Genomic DNA, 16,629 nt, shown 5'->3' with positions numbered 1-16,629 from the left:
GAGTCTAACACCAGAACTCCTAAGTAAAACCTTCACCCCAACTTAAAAGGGCAACTCCATATATTGAACAGAGCAACACAGTAGGCAACACCAACTGCCTGATAAGAGGAAGACGCTCAATGGAACAGATAGTAACCCAGTATTTATGCTATAACACTGAAGTACTACGGATTTGAAAACTGCCTTGTCTTACATCAGATTCAAATTATATGACACTTTAAACGGAGTCAGCCTGAAAGCAGGCAAGCAACTATTACTCTCTTCTTTTTTTCTTGGAGTTTACTACAGTTTACTTCATTTAAGATAACTGGTGTGTCCACAGTTGAAGGAAGCTATTTCTCAGCAGTTCAGAAAATCTCCTAAAGCATAAGATGCATCAAATGGAAATAGGATTTTCTGTAAATTATACTACAGACCAACCCCAAATTTCTGCTTAAGTATTTACCCTACTGCTCATGCTAAGTATACTAGTGCTTATGGATGCATGAAATGCATAATTTGCAATTGAATGAAATTCAGATGATAGGCAAGTAGTCTATGCAATGAATGGGTCAAAACTATGAATGTTTTTACACCTAATTTAGAAAGTTGAAAGCTTTCCACTGAATAAAGTATCTTTACTACAGGTTGTAACTTCCCCTAAGAGCCCTTTAACTGTGGAATTTACAGAACACATGCGCACAATTTCTAGGATAAGGTTATGCTTAAGTGGTTACCTGTGCAAGCTTTGTTTCTATGCTTTTTACCCTCATTCTCAGAATCCAAGTAGCTCCAGTGCCTTATTTGCTTTGAAACCAATGATTTAGAGATACTCTGCTGCAATCTTCTAACAGCTTTCTACTCCTGCATATTGAGTTTTAGCACAGGCTGAAAAAGTGGACAGTGTAAGGAAAGAACACCCACTAAAAGAAAAAGCTGTGATAAGTCACCGCAACATAAATCACAGCTAAAATACTCTTTTTATGTGATTATTTGCCATGGTTACCAGCTAGCAGCTAGATATGAAATATGAAATAACCTCAGCCTCATTTTAATCTTTTTGCTTTAAAGCAGAAGAGAACAATGACATTATACTCAAAAGAAACCTCATACACCTGTTCTGATAGAACTTGTGAGTCAAAACACTTTCTTTCCTTGTCACAGGAGACATTTACCTTTTTTTTTTTAAACTCAGTACACAGACATCACTAGAGCCTGCATGAAAAAACAAGCAGAAAACATGATGCATTTTTTAATATAATAAAGCACCACAGATGTCTGTTCCCACACAAAGACAACTGTAAGATGATAAATAAAAGCTTGAAGAAGCCTTGAGTTTTATCGTACTTTCTCACTCCCACCCATCTTTACAGATACTTGGTCTAGAATTCTCTGAATCAAATGCTACAAGAAAACTTAATGTAATTTGTCATTTAGTCTTTCCACACATAGCTAAAATTGGGTCAAAGTTACAACAAATTTAGGAAAACATTCTTTCTTTTTTTCTTCAACCAGTAGATGTTCTTAAGGTTGAATAATATTGTTTAACTGCCATTGGTGGGAAGCATTGAAATGCAACAGAGCTATACATGATACAAGCATATGTTCGCTCTGATTTGAATTTAAGTTAAAAGTCTCAACAAAATTAAGCAAAAGCAACAGATGACAGAATTCTTGGGTCTTCTCCAAAGGTATTTTATTATTCACTTATTAACCTCCTTTTGGGAAGCCGTGTGTTGTGATGCCTTTGGAAGCGATTATCGCAGCTTCCAGAACAGTGCACAAAATTAAGCCCATCACCTGGTTATGAACCTCCATTCTCTACTGTTTCAGTGTAGCTCACACACTTGAGCCCATATGCTCTGCCTTAATGGCTTCAAGCTTAGGCCCTGCCAGGCCATTTATTACTGCTTGGCAACTCAAATCAATCTGCTTTAGGCGGAGGCTCATTAATAGAGGAGTCCATGCCCGGGAGACCTGTCCTTTTCCGGGCTGCGGTCTCGATTTTCCGCACAAGGTCCACATCCCATCGATGGGTGACAAAGCTAACCACAGCTCCAGGCGCCTTGCTTCCGACGCGTCCAACCCGCCCCACGCGGTGCAGGTAGTCCTGCAGTGTGTCTGGGAAGTCGTAGTTGACCACTAACTGCACGCTGCTGGTGTCCAGCCCTCGGGAGGCCAGGTCAGTGCAGACAAGGACAGAGACGTCACCCTTCTGAAAGGAGGCAAAGATGCCGGCTCTGGCAACAGCTGACATCTGCCCCTGCAACCTCAAGTGCTTGATTTTGTGGTCATCCAGGATGTAGCCCAGCCAGTTGACGGTGCTGGCGCTGTTGCAGAAGATGATGACGGCCCCACTGGACGCCGGGTGGTCCTTGAGAAGCTGCAGAAGTTCCGGCAGCTTGTCCTGGCCCTTCAGCCGGACGAACTTCTGCTGGACATGGGGCGGCAGGTGGTGCAGGCCCTGGGTAGCCAGGCTGGTGAAGCGGCCCACATCGACGAACCTCCCCAGCACCTGGCTCAGCCCAGCGGGGAAGGTGGCTCCCACCACTACCACCTGCGTCCTCTCCTCCCGGGGCCCAGCCGGCCCGGGGGCCCCAGCAGCGAGTGGGGTGTGCGCCAGGATCTCCTCGATGGGTGCCGCGAAGGACTCGTCCATCAGCGTGTCCGCCTCGTCCAACACCATCCACCGCAGCCTCCCGAGGGTCAGAAACCTCCTCCGCAGCGCATCCCGCAGCGCCCCGGGGGTGCCCAGCAGCACGGCGACCCCCGGCGCCCTCAGCTGCCGCCTCAGCCCCCCCGCGGCACCGCCGCCCGTCAGCCCCCGCACCCGCAGCCCCGCCGGCCGGCACAGCGCCGCCGCCACCGCGCCCACCTGCGCCGCCAGCTCCCGCGACGGCACCACCACCAGCCCGCGGGGCGCTGCCGCCTTTTTCTCCTCCTCCTGCTCCTTATCCTCCTCCTTCCCGGGCCGGGCGAGCAGGCGGTCGAGCAGCGGCAGCAGGTAAGCCAGCGTCTTGCCGCTGCCCGTCTCGGCGGCGCACAGGGCGCTGCGGCCGCGGAGCAGGGCGGGGATGGCGAGGCGCTGCACCGCCGTGGGGCGGCCGACCTCCAGGCTCTGCAGGGCGGTCAGCAGCGCCGGCTGCAGCCCCATCTCGGCGAAGGACTGGCCCTGAGAAGCCGTCAGAGCCCTCAAAGCGGGGGCAGCCTCCTGAGAAGGCTCCAGCTGGAAGTAATCCCCGCACGCCTCCCTGTGCTTCCAGCCCGCCGACACCAGTCGCGGCCGCTCCCAGCGCCCCGCTATCTGCCAGCGGGGCTGGCTCAGCTCCGGCCGCCGGCTCCGCAGCAGCAGTTTACCGGAGGGCACCGCCGCCTCCCCGGGCCGCCTTTCCTTTCGCCGCCTCTCCAGGCGCTGCCGCAGGGCCCAGGGGATGCGCACCACATGCTCCGGGGGCTGCGAGCCCACCGCCGCCCGGGCGGCCGCTGCCCCGCCGCGCCTCAGCGCCATGGCAGCGGCGCTGGTCGATGACGCCGTGAGGCGACGGACGGCCCGCCCGCTTTCCTCCCCCCCGCCGGCCTTCCTCCTTCCCTGCCTCCATCCGTACTCCTCCTCAGCCGGCTCCGCTCGAGGAGGGTGAGGAACGGTTTGGGGGGAGCCCGACTGCCGCCTCGCGTCCTACTTTCACCGCCTGACAGGGTGGTGCCGCCATAAGGGGAGCCCCCTACTTTGGTGGGCTCAGGGCTCCTCTCGCCCTGTGAGGACGAAGCACCCAGCCTGTGAGCCGCCAAATGAGGCTCCACAGCCTCAGTCCCCCCTGAGGAAAAGTTCTGGGAGTTTCCTGGAAGGAAATATTTCATAATCCCCCCACTCCATATGTTCTGTTTCAGACAGCACCGCAACAGGAATGACGGTGAACACGCCGCTGTGTTTTAGAGGGAAGAACATCCTGGCGCCCATGGTGCGAGTAGGAACCTTACCGATGCGTCTTTTGGCCCTGGACTACGGTGCTGACATCGTATACTGTGAGGTATGGAGGAGGAGCAGATGAGGCAATCTGAGGACAGGGTTACTGAAAAATGGAAGCAAAGGAGTAGGCTTGTCTTACTGTGGGATTTTTTCCATATACTTTTCATTTAAAAAACTGGAAAAACAGCCTTGAGAAAGCCTTTTGAGCAGTCACTTTTATGGTAGACCTATACTTTAGGGCTGTTTAATTACTTCATTTAGACACCAGAAAAAATTCTTAACGTTCTACTGCTGTTGTTACAACTACCTTAACACCCACAGCAAACAGGGTGCTCAGCTTCAGGTAGCTTCAAAAGTGGCCAAGCAGCAAGGCTGGCAGTACTGTGTAAGTATGGATGCGCTGGGACAGCAGAGCAGAACTGGGTGAGAGGGTAGGTCACTCTAAGGCTACAACTCTACCCCTAGAAACTGTTACCTGTACAAACAGAACGGGCTGAAAGGAACTGTCTGATGAGGATCTTTGATCTCTTCTCAGAGAGACAATATGCTGGGTATAATATTTAATTAGTTGACTCTGCTCCATTTGAAATAATAGTTCTTGCTGGATGATGCAGAAGAAATCTCAAAATCCAGTAGTATAGTTACCACTGTGTCAAAATTGGGAATAATAGTGGGGTTTTCTTTTTTGACAGGCAGTAGTAGTTTCCTACCTGGCTGTTTTACATTTGGTTAAATGAGACTATACATTTCTTTTATATTTTTAAGCTTTCTAGGGTGCCAGCCATAGATTGTATATAGAGGAATCACAAATTTACAGAATCTAGTTACGATGCCTTTGATGTGTATTAGTATTTGCAGTTAGAGCTCAGTCTTAATAGATTCTTTCAGGAAAACAGCTATATGGATTTTTATACTTTAAGAATCTACTAGATAGTATAATAAAAGTTGTTTTAGGCAATTGTATGGCAGCTGTATAGCAAGAGAAGAGTATTGTGTAGCTTTGTTTTGATATGGTGAAATAGAGTTTTCCAGTTCTTCTTCCATCCTTTTCTGATTTTGTAACTCAAAGCTTCTTCAGATCTTAATGTGAGCAGTACCTGTTAAGAAGTATTAGGTAAAAATTTAAAAGTACTACTAAGACTTAGAATAAAATGCAAGTAAATTAAAAAGAACAACAAACAATAATTACCTGTTAATCAGTATGTCTTAAATCTTGTTTTATTTGACAAAGCAAAGAACTTGCAGTAAACATTTTTTTTTCAGATAACTTACACTACATCAGTTTTTTCTTAATTTATAGAACAGTTGGGTTAACAGCTGCATTTTATTTCAGCAGCTAACAAGTTATATCAGCTCAAGCTGTAGTCCTTTACTAATTAAAGGTAGTCAGTTTGCTTTAAAGCTCATTTATAATAAAATCAATGAGATACAGCTGAGAAAATGATGCAAATATTGGTCTTAATAAACCAAAATACATAAGTCTGCAGTTAAGCTTATATATGCAGGCTGGAGTTTTGGGTTTCCTCTAAAGGAAGATCACAAATTCTAGAAGAATTACGATTGTATATTAAGTTCTTCAGTAAGCTTCGACACGAAGTTTCATTTTATCTTTTAATAAATATATAAAATCTTTAAAGCTTTTGAATTAAGGTAACAAAGTCCTATAAACCTTATGTAGGTATTTTGTTTACATGTGTGTTTAGCCCAGTGGAAACCCACTTCACAGTTCTTGAGATGTCTTCCTGTAGTATTCAGTTGTTTTTCATTTGTTCTCTGGAGAATTCATTCTGCTTTTTTTTCTATCTTGATTGAGAGAAGCTTGAACAAAATGTATCTTCTGGAACTGTATCAACATCTCACCTTTTCTTTCATATTTTGCAACTTTGGTTGAGCACTTCATAACAAATACTAACAAGTATTTAGTTGTTTCCTTTTTTGTATTTGGTGTCTTTAGATATCTTTAATAAAATAGAACAAGTGTCTAGAGCTGGATGGCTTATATGCTTTTATTTATAATCATTTTATTCCCCCCTTTGTTCTCAGGAGCTGATTGACATAAAGATGCTGCAGTGTAAGAGGGTTATAAATGGTAAGCATAGCATTTGTTTTGTTAATATCTGTAAATGTTCTTTTTTGAGGTGAGAAAATAATTACTTTGCTGAAGTAATCTTGTAGGGTTTACAATGAGGTAGCAGTACAGATGTAAAATAAGTTTTTGAAGCTCTATTCTTATGCCTGGCTGCTGCTGTACAGTTTCAGACTTTGAACTACTGAAAATTCTTTAAGAAGGAAAACAGCTAATATCCATCTCTCAGGAAAACCACAAACCTTCTTTTGAGGATAGGGCTAACTTGTTCGTGGCTAGTAGTTTGCTGTTCTTTCTGGGACACCAAAAGTGAAGGATGTTAGAATTCTACCTCCTAGAATTATGTCTGTCTCTCTTTACTAAGAAAAATGGGATCATTGTTGGAAATCTTAGTAATGCTTCAGCATCATGCTTGCTAACAGCAGGTGAGAGAAGTAACTGGAGTAGGAAGGATGATAAAATTCCAGTGCGTTGGATGAAGTACCAAAGGTTTTATCTTTGTTTGTCAAAAAGGTAAATAATAAATTTTTAATAAGCAGATGACTTTCCTCATTTGTGTCTATATACTGGTTCTAGTATCTCATTTTCTGGTGGTTTCTTAGGCCATCATAATAAGAAATAAACAAGCCAAAAATGCTTGTGTGCTCTTTTTTTTTTTTTTCCCAAAAAACGTTCTACATTTGTATGTGCTGAAGTAAAATCTAACTTCTGGAGCAAAACTGCTCATTAGTTACAAAGCACTTTAATTTTTCCAGTGAAGTTTGTCAGCAGCTGTGGTGGTTTCACAGTGATGGCTAGCTAAATGCCACGATACTGCTCTCTCGCTCCCTCTCCACAAAGGAATGGAGGGAGAAAATACAATGAAGAAGGGCTCAAGGGTTGAGATAAGGACAGGGAAATCACTCACCAATTACTGTCATGGGGGAAACAGACTCAGTATAGGGAGTTTAATATGATTTGTTGCCTACTACTAGAAGATTAGAGCAGTGAAAAACTAAAACCAAACTAAAAAACACCTCCCCCCATACAGGCCCATACCATGTACAGCACAGGTCCCTCGTGTGGCAGCTACTAGCAGACCTTGTGTTCCACAGGGGTTCCTTTCCATGGGCTGCTGATCTGGCCCCGAGTCTGCTGCTGCTGGGGGGCCTCTCCATGGGTTGCAGCCTTGTTTGGGTCACTGTACTGGGTCACATCCACTTGCTCCACTATGGGCTGTGCCACATGGTTCATGTTCCATGGCTAACCACGGCTGCAGACTCTTCCACCATGGTCCTTTCCCCAGGCTGAAGGGGAACCTCTGCAAGCCAGTGAAGGATTGTTTCTGTACTGTTTTCTCACTTTCTCCCAGCTGCTGTTTGAAAGCAGTTTTTTCTTTCCCTTTCTTAAATCTGCTCACATGGGGTCACAAGTAACGTCACTTGTTGGCTCAGCTTTGGCTTGTGCCAGGTCCCTTTTGGAGCCAGCTGGCAGGAACTGGCTCTTACCTGATGTGGGGCAGCTGCTGCACTCCTCGCAGAGGCTCCCCTGCAGCCCTGTTTGCTGCCAAATCTTGCTGTGTAAGCACAATATTGTGGCCAAGAAACACTTTAATTTGGACTGCAGTAGAGGCTATTTCCAGTCATAAGTCTATAAATGTTAGCAGGGACATTGTAGTGTATCTTTTTAGTGTACTGCGGTAAGGAAACAACATACAGGATCTCAGTGTTTGCCATTCTACCCTTAAATTGAAGTCTGTGGACTAGTTTTGGCCTAACATGATTTTCACGGGCAAGTTCTTAAAAGGATATCTTTTGAGACCTCCATAAGTTTTACAACAGCTGGGTGGGATGAGAAGTAGTTGTGTCCCTGACAGGAAACAGAAGCCAACCATAAATCTACTTTCCATTCCAGCCCCTTCCCCAAAATGGTAGCGTTATGTTCATTCATCCTGGCTGATTCATCTTCAGATATGTTCTGGTGCTGTTGCTTCCCAACAAACAGGTTGCGGGAATGTTTAGGGAATACTATCGGAGGGAAACTGTAGTGTGCAAGAAATGTGCTCTAAGGACTTCTGGGAGATAGGGTGCCATTAGTTGGACTGTACATGGAAGTTTCATTTGATAGCATTTCATTTATATAGAAGTTGTATGGCTGTATGGCTTCCTTTATGATTACGTCTGTGTATTATATTTTGTCTGTGTTTCTCATTTCATATAGAAGTACTTGAAACAGTGGACTTTGTTGCACCAAATGAAAGAGTTGTTTTCAGAACTTGTGAAAGGGAGAGGCACTGCGTCGTCTTTCAAATGGTAAGAAACCACCAGCAGATACTCTTCTAATAACAGATAAATGAGGTAGTGCTAGCAACTGTGAGTCTAAAAGAGCAGTCTGTAATACAGGCTGTCTATACCATGATGCTTCAGCTGGAGATAGAATTTCACACGTAATATGTTGCAGATTTCTAATCTGTTGGTACACACGCAGTCAATGTGCTGCAGTCTAAGTTCTCTATACAGCTGTTTTCAGAAGACATGATTAAGATGAATTCTGTGCTCTGTGAAGGCATCTTGGTTTTGTGATCAGTATCTTTGTTATATTTCCAAACATATACATACCAAAAATAAGTTACACTGATGCTTAATCACATGCTTAAATCTTACACTGTGAAGAGTTTCACTGGAAAGACTAAAAGAAATGACATTGTTTAGTCTAGATAAGAGAGTATTAGTATTTGTATTAATGTTGCACAAACGGATTAAAGGCAGCTAGAGTGAAAAAATAATGTTTCTTTGAATGCACTGCACATAAGATTATAAGACATGGAGGAAGGAGGCTGCATTAGACAATAAATTACTTTTCTCAGTGGTAATGATAGCTCTGTAATAAGCTGCCTGTAAAGGCTATTAAACCCTTACTAGTGGAAATTTTTAAGAACAGGAAAAATAAATATCTAATTGGTGATCAGCTAAGAATGTTTGATACTGATTTAGGTCAAGAATGTGGACTGACCACTCAAGGTCTCTTTATGTGTCACTTCTTGTTCAGTGGTTGACATGCTTTAGCTAAATGTTTTTGCTATCTGTTGTGCTGTGAATGAGTCTATGTTACTTTGGACTAAATGCTTAGAGCAAATAATAGTTTTACACACCTGGAAGTGAACTTATTTTTTTATTAATTTGATGCTGTTTTATAATTATACACTCTTGCTTTACCAACAGGGTTCAGCAGATGCTGAAAGAGCCTTGGCGGTAGCTAAGCTTGTGTAAGTCATATTCTGTCAGCCCTTTCCCACTCTGGGTTTGCATTTTTTTTTGTTGATGGTGGTTGTGGTGTGTTTTGTTGTTGTTTTGTAGAGAGAAATTATTCTGGAAGACAAATGGTAATGATTGAGAGGATCAGGGTAGGTCTTGATAGGACCCTTAATATGTTTAAGAAAAGTTCTGAAAGACTGCAACTTCTATTTGAAATAATATGTACTCAAAATAGCAGCTGCATAATTTCTATACTGGGATTGAAGGCTTTTTTCTAGTGCAGTAGCTGTGTCCTTGATGTTTCCGGTGTGAAATTTGCTGGGTTTTACACACCCGCTAACAAAACGAATGTGCCTGTAAATGGCTCCTATTTTTTATGTTTTGAAGCACACAGTACTGTGCAGAAATGAAAAATACATCTCCAACCTATTTAAAAGGTGTTTTTAAGCCTGTGTTTGATATAGACGAAACTTTCATAAGACTTACTTTGTTGACACTGGTGAATTTGGTAGTTGATAATGGTGAGTATCAGTTAATTATATATAAATGTATTTGCAGCTTCTGCACAACCCTGGTCATTGAAACCTGTGAGCAGACTGTTGTTCAGACCACTGATTTACATAAATGAGAAGCTGAAAACTCAGAAGATCAAATAAAAACTTAACCTTAAATTCACATTTAAGCCTTATAATGATGAGAACAAGCTTCCCAGCAAGATATCTATTTCCTGATTCTTGTTCTCATACATTGAAATATATTTTTGGTTCTTCTCTTTTAGAGAGAGTGATGTAGCTGGCATTGATATCAACATGGGCTGCCCAAAAGAATATTCTACTAAGGCAAGTGGCTTTTGATTATTCTTAATTCATTTTCTTCCTTGTGTGGGGTGTGAAATACATGTCCTGGTTTTCTGAGTTGAACAAATTAAAGCAGTAAAATTTTCATGCAGATACTTACCTATCTTAAAGAGATAGAAGGAGATAGAAGGACAGATTACATCATGAAATTTTGTAACAGAAGAACCAAAGAGCCCTAATAATTGTAGGTAGAGTATATAAGAGATGGCTGAAGTTTTTTCCATCACAAAGATTGCTTTTCATTTGGAGCACATAATGAGTGTAAGAACAGTGTAAGACACCTTTCAGGTATCTTGTATCTTCACTTGAATAGTTCATAATGTTCCAGCCTGGATCTGACAGTGGTCGATGTTGAATGTACCAGGAAATGGTACAAGTAAGTCATAAGATGAATCAATTCACAGAGGGATTTTCTCTTTCATTACTTTCAGTTTTGTAGATTGGCTTGCACTCTGAAGAATTTCTTCTATGCTTCTAATATTTAATTTAACTTGTGAGTAACTTTACCCATGTAGATTTCTAGGGTTTTTCCATTTGAATCCCATTAACTTTTTTGTTTCAGTGATAATGTCTGAAAATGACATGGTGAGCTATGCTGAAAATAAATATTGTGTTCTTTTTAAACTGAAATTTGAATTTCCCCTTGTTCTGGAGCCTTTTTATTTATATATTTGGATTCTGTTGCTTCTGAACTTTCCATGTATTTTGCCAGATGGCTTTTGATAGACAATGGTATTACCAAAGCACTGTAGTCACGCTGAGGACATGTTAAATTCATAATGGTCTACTGGTATTTACAGTACTGTTTTATTTAGCCTTTTTTACTTTCTTTTATATTATAGCTAAATACATGAAAGATGATTTTATCTTTCCGCAGAGTCATAGTTAAGAACAAAACACCAAAACAACCGTCCCGTATTAGGGTGAAAGATCAAAAATTCTGCCAGAAGTATTGGGTCAAAAAAATTTCGTGCAATTTTTAACTTATTTGTTATGACTACCTATTGACCTCTAGATCTATGCATGCAGATGAGATGGTGCAGAAAGAACAGCCCAAATATTAAATTATTAAAGTGTTCATAATATATTTAATCCAGCCACTTTTTGTTATCCTGCTTTCTAAGTTCAGAATGTATAGGCAGAAAATATTGACACCAAGACCTCTCAAAGATGACGTGTAAAGCTAAAACAATGCCTCTGTTCTGCTGTGACTTAATGAGTAGAAAACAGATAATTACAGTTGCTAAAAATGTCTGTTTGAAATCCTGTCTGCTCCATAAAGTAATGGGAGCAAGTTGGCGTCCTGAATTACTGCTTAATTTTTCTGATAAATTTCTAGGAAGCACTTCACCACACTGTTCACTAATGCTCTTGCATTTTGTATTTTGCCATTTTCTACTTTCTTTGGTTAATAAGCAGTGGATTTTTGCTGTGGTCTGCTATTAAGTGAAACAATTGAGTTGAAAAACGTTTGCATTTTTCATGTTCCTAGTGTGTAACAGTTCCTGTGTGTTTTCCCAGGGTGGCATGGGGGCAGCATTGCTATCTGATCCTGACAAAATAGAGTCTGTAAGTATCACCTTGTGGGTTTTAAACTGCCTTGAAAAGTACTACATATAGTGCTCTACTGGAAGCAAGGATGAATGCATAGAAGACAAATTTGTAAAAGCTAGAGTAGAATAATCAGTTTTGAATATTAAAATTTTTAAAATTAGTAAAATAGATGTATGTATAGTCCTAAGGACTTCTGGGCTTCCTGATATTGAGCAGTCTGCACACTGCTCTGGGTTTCCATGGTCATTCTCAGCAAGTATGTTTTATTTTCCTTTCTCTTTAAAGACATGGTACTTCCTAGTTCAATGAGTAGACTGCTCACTTTGTCCTGCCTCCCTATAGCTTATACCTGCTCACTGTATCCACCTTCAGAGCTCCTGAGGGCAGTTGTAGTTTACAGTTCCCTATCTCTTTTTTCCAAAAGTGAAAGCAGCATTGGGTAAAGGTTATTATCTGTGGAAAGTCAGTTAACAGTACAGGCAACAGAACTGGAACCAGAACCTAAACTTTTGAGACCTATATGGAATTCCATGAGGTAGGTAACGTGGATGATACTACCTGGAATTAAATTGGATTTGATGATGTATGAGGTGATGAAGGCTGAAAGAAATTTTTAGGAGTGGGACCTGAGAGGAAAGTATGTGGCAAGCTGGAAGTAAATCTGGCAAAAATACTTTTCATAGGAGTGAGAGGCAGTTGGAAAAATGATTGCTAACAGCTTCCCTTCCACTCCTTAGCCATTATATTTGTTTTGATATTCTTCAGTAGAACAGTAAAATTGAACTTCAAAAAATTTGAATGCTTAATGAGGCTGACACCGAAAGCTTATAATATTTAAGATACGACTGTGAAAATAATATAGTGATAATGTTTGGAAAATGAGGTCATCTCAGTTTCATTTACATGTAAAAATAAAGAAAAATTAAAAATACTGAAGAGTTTTTTTTGAGAGTTTTCTTAGTTTTTTTTTTTTAATCAAGAGAATGCTACAGAGGAAAGTTGGGAAAACACGAATTACTTCACAGCTGTTTTAAGCATAAGAATTTGCATGTGTTAACTATAAAAGCTCAATTCTTTATTGAGAACCTAATAAGTACTGTAGCATTAAATAAAATTCAAGTTTCATTTGTTTGCACAACCCTGAAAGAAATCATTTACCTGAAGTTCCAGCCATATTATACAGGGGAATTGCACTCAGTAAAATCACATTTCTGATAATATCTCAAAAAACAGTTAAAAAGCACTGTATTTTTCTAGTAACAGTCAGGATCAGCTGCTTTCCACTCTCCTGTCTAGGGAGCTATTGGATTTCTAGTGCCATTTTCCCATAGAATATGCTTGCATAAATCAAAGTATTCCTTTATAGTCATATAGTGATTTTAGACGTGTATAGGCCATTACGTGGCCCTTTTGTTTAAATACGGTCTGTTGGAATTGAATTCAGCCTCTGAAAATAATATTCTTTCCATAGCTTATTTTTTAAACGGTTAAACTAACAACTATCCAACTGTTGGCTTACTCCAAGTTTGTTTTAATGAGTAAAATGTGTTTTGCGTTAAGCATGGAATTCAGTTTACAATTTTTGTTTTTATTAGAAGATTCAATGACATTGCTTAATTTTTTCCCCTCGTTTTTTTTTTTCCATCTTGAAGGCTTTCTTCTCTCAAAAAAACTCTTTTTGATGAATACTCACATGCAGTTTTCATAATCTTACAACTCAAATGTGAAAAGACTATGAAAACAGTTGCATGAAAATGAAATTTTGCACTTTATTTTGAAGCAATCGGTGTTTACAGTTCACCTCCTATTAAAAGCAGCATTCATATTTACCAGCTAAAATGTTATACTCAATTAGAGATTGTATGTGTTCTTTAAGCACTTAAGATTCTTTATAGAGGTACAATAACTAGTGTTATATTGTTCTAATTCAATTGCATATTCAGGAGAGAAGGAAGAGTTTTATTCATTTCACTTTTGTAATCACATTTTTCTTTTTTTCCCCCTCTCCAGATACTGACTACTCTTGTTAAAGGAATTTGTAAGCCAATAACCTGCAAAATACGCATTTTGCCCTCAGTAAGAGCATAAATCATCATGAAGTTTTGTATTTTTAATACTATTATTAAAAGTCAGTTATAATATATGGAAATTTAATATATTGAAATTTTATCCCCATTATTGTGAAATAGCATTTGGAATTATAATTTGTTTGGATGCCAAAGTTATTTTCTCCTCTAATTGAAAACCTCGGGACAACATCAGATGTCTACACAAAGTCTTATTCTATTGGATTCCAAGTGTGGGTACTTCTGTATAATGTATCTTAGTCCTGTGTATTGTAACCCACTGAGTTAATCCCAAGCTTTTGCTGATGGATAAGTACTAAAAGAAAAATAAAAAGGAAAAATGTACTGTTATTGTAGAAGATTGCCAAATATGGAATTGACTGAGAGTAATATCGTGTACATAAGCAGTGTAGCGACCTTTTAATTTCTTGACAATCTCCATGAGGTTTAAACTGAAGGGAAAGACAAAGCCCTACTACTTCTCCAACTTCCAAAATCCACGTTAACAAAGATTTCACTAATTAAATTGTTTGCAACAGTAACTGCTTGTGCTCTAGAAACTACTTGTATTTTATGCTGCAAGAAGACTTTTAATATCTTGATTCCTGATTTACTTCACATGCAAAGACAGCAATAAGTACTACAAATGATACCCAAATTAAAAACAATTTTTGCAGCCTTTTTAGAAGCTGTTTGATAGATTAAGCACTGAAATAGCTAGTTTATATGAAGAGATTTATAATCTTTCCTGTAGGCACCATCTCCATCACAATTTTAGAATGACATTTTCTAGATAGATCCTTGGGTACAGTCCTTCATTTCAATAAAATTGTGATGGGACTTACTTTGTTAAAGCTGTTGCATTTTGTATTGTCAGTGTTTTTCTAAAATTTAACAATTAAGAATAGAGCGAAAATACCTAGTTCTTTTTTTTAATAGCTGATGGAGTTCCCTTATTTTTTTGTTGAGTCCCTTTCAAAGTTTGTAAAGTTCCAGGAGATGATTTGCCTTCTCTTTAAATGACTGATTCTTTTTAAAATTTGATGACCTATTTATTTACTTTGATGGCATATGAACTGGAAAGATAGTTCTGTAGATGGATGAGCTGTAACTGAGCAAGCTACGGTTCAAAAGTAATTTGCATATGCACTTAATTATTTGAACAAATGAACCCTGTGTGAAAAGAGTCACTAATTCTGTGTAAGATCATTATTTTTGAAGTACTGCCTAACAGTATTAAACCAAAAAGTTGGCACCTCTCCTTTACATTTCTACAGCCATCATAGTCTTTGTTTCCAGCTGCCTTTACATAACGTGTCTCCAGTCAGAACAGCAGGTGGGCTTCTGTCTCTATGTCTGTACCACCTGGTAGGTGTTGTATTTTTCAAAGACTGCTATTTTGTGATGAGCCACAGATTGCTCTCCAGTTTTTGAAAAGAAAATTGGCCTCTTCCCCCCCCCGCCCATGTCTCCAGAGCTGCAGAGCTATACAAGACAGACTAATTCAGCAGTGTGCCAACTTTTTCTCTTTAAAGATGTACTGAGAGCTTCCCTGTCTCCCCTGCATCTTCTGGTTCAGTGGTTGTGTATGAATACCATTTGTACTTTTTAGATACTGGTTAACTTTAAGATATCGCTGAGAAGAATATATATAGATGCAAGATTGCATTTTAGGTTCATTTTAGAAGGCATTCTCCTAATCATCCATCTAAGGTGCATTTGACTTAAAATTTACAGAGTAGTCATTAAAGAGGACTTGCTAATCAAGTGCTTTGTATCACTTTCAAATGGCCGTCTAAAAGCCTGTTGGAAAAAGCTCCTCTAATAAAAAGTATTGAGTTATTTGTCTCAAGAAAGTTTGCAATTCATGGTTTCAAGGAAGTATTGAAAATATATTCTTATTTTTTCCATAATATCTAGTTCTTTCATTGAAGTATAGGTTAAATAAGTATGCATATTGGGAGATGCAGTTGAAGTACAGGAGTCATATCTTTCTTAATGAAAGAACAGAATTTCAACATTTGTGCAATGACATGATGGTTATCACGTTTCTTCTCTTTAAACTAAAATCATGTCATGCCTCTTATCCCTCAGGTTGAGGACACCTTGAATCTGGTGAAGAGAATAGAAAAAACTGGTATCGCTGCCATTGCAGTCCATGGAAGGTAAATCTATTGCAGGCAAGAGTGTTACATTTTTACTACAGTTGTCTGGCAAATGTAGCACAGTAAGGTATGACTCAAGTAAACTCTACATTTAATATGTAGTTCTGATTTTAACTGCTAGATAAATCAGTGTTTTAGAAAAACAGTACAGTAATTAGGGAATTGATGTATTTGGTGCTATTGAACTATTTGCAGCTATTTTCCTAAAATTTTAGACTTAGTCAAGACCAAATAAAAATAAAATTATCTTGCACATTAAGTCTAAAAGCTCTGCTTAACTGGATATGGAATAAGAGTAGGAATGTTTTAAAATGCATTTGATTTAAAATAATTATATATAATTATATAAACTTATAATAATTATATAAAGTAAATGAGTAAAAATAAGTACATCCAAGTAATCTTTGAGTTATTTCTGCTGTGATCTAAGTGTGTACAAATTCCATAGGAAATCTTTGGTCTTGTCTTTTTTCTTTGTTGGAAAGGAAGAAGGAGGAGAGGCCTCAGCACCCTGTCCACTGTGATGTGATCAAAGCCATATCTGAAGCAGTCTCCATTCCAGTAATAGCAAAGTAGGTTGCACTAATCAGCTGATTATTGCAAGGTGCCTGTACCTAACTTATGATGTGCTAGTGCAGGAAAAAGAAGATTCTTCATGTGGAGGCAAACAGAAATATTATCTCTAAATCTAAATGCAGTTATCAGTGGTGGAACTTGGCCTT

At 39.8% G+C, this 16,629-nt stretch overlaps 2 protein-coding genes across 3 annotated transcripts in view; one reads left to right on the top strand and one right to left on the bottom strand.

Moving 5' to 3' along the window:
* Positions 1–1,653: 1,653 nt before the first annotated feature.
* Positions 1,654–3,561, bottom strand: DDX28 (DEAD-box helicase 28). The gene has a single exon (XM_035337104.1). The coding sequence runs from the start codon at positions 3,485–3,487 to the stop codon at positions 1,904–1,906; it is 1,584 nt and encodes a 527-aa protein (XP_035192995.1). The 5' UTR covers positions 3,488–3,561; the 3' UTR covers positions 1,654–1,903.
* DUS2 (dihydrouridine synthase 2) overlaps positions 2,854–16,629 on the top strand; it is a 29,392-nt gene continuing 15,616 nt past the window's right edge. The window contains exons 1-10 of one of the 2 annotated variants that reach the window (XM_035337106.1): positions 2,854–2,983; positions 3,868–4,007; positions 5,990–6,035; positions 8,232–8,323; positions 9,233–9,276; positions 10,044–10,104; positions 11,644–11,691; positions 13,687–13,752; positions 15,837–15,907; positions 16,393–16,479. In XM_035337106.1, the coding sequence (XP_035192997.1) occupies positions 3,885–4,007; positions 5,990–6,035; positions 8,232–8,323; positions 9,233–9,276; positions 10,044–10,104; positions 11,644–11,691; positions 13,687–13,752; positions 15,837–15,907; positions 16,393–16,479 (638 nt within the window). In that variant the 5' untranslated portion in view covers positions 2,854–2,983; positions 3,868–3,884. Of the gene's footprint in view, positions 2,984–3,549; positions 3,614–3,867; positions 4,008–5,989; positions 6,036–8,231; positions 8,324–9,232; positions 9,277–10,043; positions 10,105–11,643; positions 11,692–13,686; positions 13,753–15,836; positions 15,908–16,392; positions 16,480–16,629 lie in introns of those variants that run through there. The other variant, XM_035337105.1, reaches the window with a different exon arrangement.

This window comes from Oxyura jamaicensis, chromosome 11 (assembly GCF_011077185.1).
Source record: "Oxyura jamaicensis isolate SHBP4307 breed ruddy duck chromosome 11, BPBGC_Ojam_1.0, whole genome shotgun sequence".
NCBI classification, from domain to species: Eukaryota; Metazoa; Chordata; class Aves; order Anseriformes; family Anatidae; genus Oxyura; species Oxyura jamaicensis.
Note: the sequence above shows the minus strand (reverse complement) of the source record. Positions and strands in the feature narration are given on the sequence as shown.

Coding starts and splice junctions, on each gene's coding strand:
- DDX28 (XM_035337104.1), bottom strand. CDS start 3,487: ATGGCGCTGAGGCGCGGCGGGGCAGCGGCCGCCCGGGCGGCGGTGGGC.